The sequence below is a fragment of the Euleptes europaea genome, chromosome 5 (assembly GCF_029931775.1).
Source record: "Euleptes europaea isolate rEulEur1 chromosome 5, rEulEur1.hap1, whole genome shotgun sequence".
In the NCBI taxonomy this organism is placed as follows: Eukaryota; Metazoa; Chordata; class Lepidosauria; order Squamata; family Sphaerodactylidae; genus Euleptes; species Euleptes europaea.
In genome coordinates, this window is record NC_079316.1 from 51,983,241 (window position 1) to 51,988,866 (window position 5,626).

Here is a 5,626-nt window from a genome sequence, read left to right on the forward strand (position 1 = left end):
ATCTGCCTGCCCCCATGGCATGCACACCTTGATCAGCTGTACACCAGGCCCTGAATTCCAGCCTAAGAAAGACAGGACCCCTGGCCCAACCCAGCCCAAAAAGGTAAATGTATATACGTATTCCAGAGAGGGTGTAGAGTTAGGGTCCCATGCATCCTGGGAAGTATGGCAAAAGTACCTATGAAGCTGACTTAGACTGAATCAAGTCATTGTTCCACCTGGCTCAGCTTTATCACCTCTGACTGATGACAGCAGCTGCCCAGGATTTCCATAGAGAAATCTCTTTTCCAACACCTCTTTCACTCTGGCACTTTCCGCTTGCAAAGCTATACATGGCCCTGCCCCCAACTTGAGGACCAAAGCACTGGCTGTGCTGTGGAATTGCAGTATCTACCAGGTGTGGCACTATTGGGGCAAAGGCAGGGATATTTTCTTCTCATCCAGTGCCTGCTGCCTTTGGGGGAGGTTAGGTATACCACAGTCATCCAGGTGCACACGTGTGCTTCCAGAATGCCTTCTTACCTTGGTACTAGTCTGTCTCTTCACCCATGCAGCAACCCCAGGTGCGCCTCCGTGCAGGTGCACAAGTAGGTGAAGGGCGTGTGGAAGTGCTGCTGAATGGCCAGTGGGGCACCGTCTGTGATGATGGCTGGGACCTGGCTGCTGCCAGTGTGGTGTGTCGGCAGCTGGGATACGGGACAGCACAAGAAGCGCTTCCTGGGGCCCAGCTCGGCCAAGGTGAGTGGAGCTGGGGAGGTGGGGGGGGGGTCATAAGGGAAGGCTGAAGCAGGAATCTGGAACTTGACCGATAGTCATATGAGGAAGGGGTCTATAGAAAAGGCTACTTATTCTTGGCAGGATGAGCCACTGGGGAACTATGCAAAATGCTCCATGGACTCATCCTCCAAATGAATGTGGAAGATTCATGACCAGCTTTCAAACATATTTTTATTGTTAAATTGCAACCCTGGTGGGGACAGGAGGCCTTTCCTCCTGTCTTCTTTTCCTAATTCGAAGTGATTGCCTGGAGCTGCTATTACCCTACTGGGGGAAACACACAGGCAACCTGTTTCCCCTGTTCCCCCCTCCAGCAAGGCAAAAATAGCTCCCCGATCCAACTCTCCCATACTCTCAGTGAGGCTGATTTATTCCCATGGATAAAATTTACAGTGCAGATCCATTCACAACTCTTTTGAAGTATTCCCCCATTTGCATCAGAGATCGAATATCTTAACAGTTTTCTGGGAAGTGTGAATGTGGGGTAGGAAAAGATAAAACAAAGGGAATCCTGGGATGGGAGCAGAATGGGAGAGCTGGCAGAGGCATACAAAATTGATGTCAGGATAAGGATGGGCCAGTAGCGGTGGGTGGAGGAAAGAGAGAGGACCGTAATGCAAGACGAGCGATGTCTGGGGACTGTCTATCTTGCCATGTTGACAGCAACTCCTCTTACAGGTCTGGGTCCCATCCACATGACTAGAGTGAAGTGTAGGGGTTACGAGCGTTCCCTGGCCGAGTGCCGCTTCCAAGAAGCGATGCAGAGTGGGTGCCGGCACGAAGCTGATGCTGCTGTCCGCTGTAATGTACCCCAGACAGCTGCCCGGCAGCAGGTGAGACTCAAGACCTCAATCACGCAGTACACAAGGAATGAGATGAGTAATGCAAAGACAGGTCTATGTGTTTTTTTCCTGCTGAGCCCAGGTAATGGGAGAGTACCTGAGAAAGTACCATTAAGCGAACCTGAGTGTGGGGCTGAATGGAATGCTGCTGAGACCCTGTATATTCAAAGCCATGGAGTACTCAAAGGGCGTTTGGCAGACAGTGAAGAAAAACGTCTGTCAAATTTGCTCAAGCCATATGGCAGTCCTTCCCAGGGTTGTCTTCTGATTCCTTGTGGAGCTTGAGCCTGGCTTCTTAGAACCTCCTTGGGTGCTTCTGTTGCTTTGAGCGGAGCTGTTGCATATTCCTTCACACCACCTTTTTATTTGCTCTGTCCAATGAAGTAATTTCCCCACATTTCAGGTGCGTCTGGCTGGTGGCCGCAGTCCAGAAGAAGGTGTAGTGGAAATCCTAGTTCCCAAGGGAAGGACTTCACGCTGGGGTGCCGTGTGTGGGGAACACTGGGGACTCAAGGAGGCCATGGTTGTTTGCCGCCAAATGGGGCATGGCTTCGCTAGTCATGCTCTCCAGGTGAGTGCTTGCCCAAAATGATTCTTGCTCTTGATTGTGCCTTGAACATCCAGCTGATACAGGTGTGGTTGGCATACCCAGTCATAGAGGTGGAGCCTGATGGAAGATGATAGGGCCTTTCAGCCCGAGGATTGAGAGCTGGATGGGGCTGGAGAGGGATCTGAAGGAAAGCACTGGAGCGCTGATGTGGGCTTGAAACTCAGTGCCTGAGGTCTGGGTAGCGGGGACCTGTATGAAGCTCTTTGTGAGTTTCTGCCCAGCTCAGCTGCTTTTAGTCTCTTTGCAGGAGACATGGTACTGGCAGGGCAATTCCGATGCTGCCGAAGTGCTGCTGAGCGGCGTGCGCTGTAAAGGCACCGAATTCTCCCTCCTCCAGTGCCAGCATCATGGGCCTGTGCACTGCCCAACCGGAGGGGGGCGCTTTGCGGCAGGAGTCACCTGCACTAGCAGTGAGTGGAAAGCACCAGCATGGGCATGCTAGGGGCTGGTACACAGGGATATGGCAGCTATCTAGTGGGGCGGGTAGCAACCATACAAAGCAGGAGTTTGCCTCATGTTATGTCAAGGCATGATGGACATGTGCAAAGTAATGCAGAGTGAGTTCAAAACTTAAGGCCAGCATGGAAGCACCTTGTGGGGGGACGTGAGGTTGCATGCGGAATATCTGAGTCATTCACATGCAAAGCTTCTCCTGCCACACACACACACACACACACACAACATTTGGGCTGGCTTGCACTGCATGGATGGAAATGGCGAGGGGTCGCATCCTTTAGACAACCTCACACTCTGTTTCTTCCTGCAGGTGCCCCAGATCTGGTGATGAATGCCCAGCTGGTACAGGAGACAGCTTATCTAGAGGACCGCCCACTGGACATGCTGTATTGCGCTCACGAGGAAGGCTGCCTTTCTGCCTCCGCTGATCGCATGCACTGGCCCTACGGCCATCGGCGCCTGCTGCGCTTCTCCTCGCAGATCCACAACCTCGGCCGGGCTGACTTCCTGCCCAAAACTGGGCGCCATGCATGGATCTGGCACCAATGCCACAGGTAGAGGGTGCATTTCTTAGATAGCAGGGTGCCCCTGGTGCCCCTGGTGCCATAAATATTTGAGAAATGCTGATGCCCTCTGGTGCACATGTCCATTTTGGAGCAGAACGCTGGACGCCAGCAACCTGTTGTTAAGTTTCCTTTCCCCGCCTGTGTATATTTTCAAGTTGCGGTCCAGACTGCCTCCCTGCCACCGCCCCCCCCAATCCCAGTCCCAGCTGCTTCCTTCCCTTGTGAGAAGAGCCTCACATGTCCCAAGAAGCCTTTTGTGGTAGGAGCTCAGTTTGCAGCAGCAGCAGGGAAAATAGCAGCGTTCACAACAGGGTTGTCATTATGGGTGAGTTTAGATGCAGAGCTATAATGGTAACTGACGGCCCCACCTAACCCACCCGCCCTATGGATTTCTTCTCTGCCCACCCTCCCCCCTCAGAAGGGATCACATATCTGGCTCCTTTTCCTCCCACTTCTTCCCAGTTTTTGCACTCCCCTCTCTGACTCCCATTCTTTCTACAGACACTACCACAGTATTGAGGTTTTCACCCACTATGACTTGCTGACTCTCAATGGCTCCAAGGTGGCCGAGGGGCACAAGGCCAGCTTCTGTCTGGAGGACACCAACTGCCCAGACGGTAAGGCAGCAGCAGCAACAAAAGAGTTATTTAACTTAAGCCGCCTTTCCACCCACTCAAGGTCCACAAGTTAGATGTTTATACCCCACTTTTCTCCCCCACCCGGGAAACCAAAGCAGTCACACCATCACTCTCCCTTCCGTTTCTTCCTTGCAACAATTCTGCTAGAACAACTGGCCCAAGGGTCACCCAGTAAGCTGCGAGAATTCGAACATGGGCCTTTCGGATCCTAGTCTGCCACTATTAGGGTTGCCAACCTCCAGGTACTAGCTGAAGATCTCCCACTATTACAACTGATCTCCAGCCGATAGAGATCAGTTCACCTGGAGAAAATGGCCGCTTTGGTAATTGGACTCTATGGCATTGAAGCCCATCCCCAAACCCTGTCCTCCTCAGGCTCTACCCCAAAAAATCTCCCGCAGGTTGCGAAGAGGGACCTGGCAACCTTAGCCACTACAATCACTACACCATGCTGGCTCCAACTACAGACTAGAATTGGCCTGGCATAGCTTCTGCCCTTTGCCCATACTAGACCACCTCCCCTTCTGCCAGTGCTCCATCAGGACAGGGACACTGCAACCCCTGGAAGCAGAGGAACTCTAAGGGAGAAATGGAGGCCAATTCTGTGACACCTGCCTTCTTTGCAGCTCTGCAATGCTGTTATCCTCTTTGTACAGGACTGCAGCGGCGTTTTGCCTGTGCTAACTTTGGAGAGCAGGGCGTCAGTGCAGGTTGCTGGGACACATACAGGCATGACATAGACTGTCAGTGGGTGGACATCACTGATGTGGCACCTGGAAGCTACATGTTTCAGGTAAGACTAGGGAGGAGGGCTGCCTGGCTAGACCTCCTCTCTCCAGGGAACTCTCCTGCCAGTGGAGTCTCTATGGCAGGGAGCCACTACCTGCTGAGGCCTGCCTTTGACAGCTGTTTGCAATGGATGCTGCAGGCTGAGGGGGGTGGATGTTACTTTACCCTGCTGTTGGTTTCTACAGAGGCTGGATTGAAGGATATGGACAAAATCCTGTTCAGCCTGGAACTGAAAGGGGTGTCAGATGTTTCTCTCCCAGAGTTCCCTTGACGGTACACCCAGTAACTCCTCTCCCTGCTTACTTCTCCTCTACCAGGTTATTGTGAATCCCAAGCATGAGGTAGCAGAATCAGATTTTTCCAACAATGTCCTTCGCTGCCAGTGTCAGTACGACGGACACCGTATATGGCTGCATGGGTGCCATACAGGTGAGAAAGCAAGGAGCCGGGGTTTAGAAACTGTGGGCTGCTGTCACTTCCTTGCACTGCAGAACCGGTCATGCCAATGCCAGCTGAGTCATTAACCCAGAACCTCGTTCTGTGTTCATCTATCTCTCTTGCAGGTGATACATATGGCGCCAGTGTAGAATGGGATGAAGAGGCACAGCAGAGACTGACCAGCAACCTTGTCTGAGGCAGACAGTCCCCAAAAATGTAGGGTCCTTGCAGGGCCTTGGGTCCCGATTTACTCACAACAGCCCAACAATGGAAACAGCTGACACTGGCAGGAAGGAGAACTGCAGAAGGCTGAAAGGCTAGCTGTGTGCCTCCCTTTATCGCCATCCCACCTTCTGGCTTGGGGTGACATCCAGCAACGCCATCCAAGGCTGAATGTCCCTGCTGTGCTCGTTGCCTCTTTGTCTGCTTGCTTAAGCCCAACCTGCTCTGTTAATTTTTTTTTAATTTATTGAGGTTGGTAGCCATGGACAGATATGAGGCAGAAATGAG

General features: G+C 52.4%; 1 protein-coding gene across 1 annotated transcript; it reads left to right on the forward strand.

The window, feature by feature from the left end:
* LOXL4 (lysyl oxidase like 4) lies at positions 1-5,356 on the forward strand. The gene is made up of 10 exons (XM_056849803.1): positions 1-103; positions 555-738; positions 1,456-1,610; positions 2,023-2,190; positions 2,477-2,639; positions 2,996-3,239; positions 3,753-3,868; positions 4,546-4,682; positions 4,996-5,107; positions 5,242-5,356. Exons 1-10 carry the CDS (start codon positions 20-22, stop codon positions 5,310-5,312), a joined length of 1,434 nt encoding a protein of 477 aa, XP_056705781.1. The 5' UTR covers positions 1-19; the 3' UTR covers positions 5,313-5,356.
* Positions 5,357-5,626: the final 270 nt, after the last annotated feature.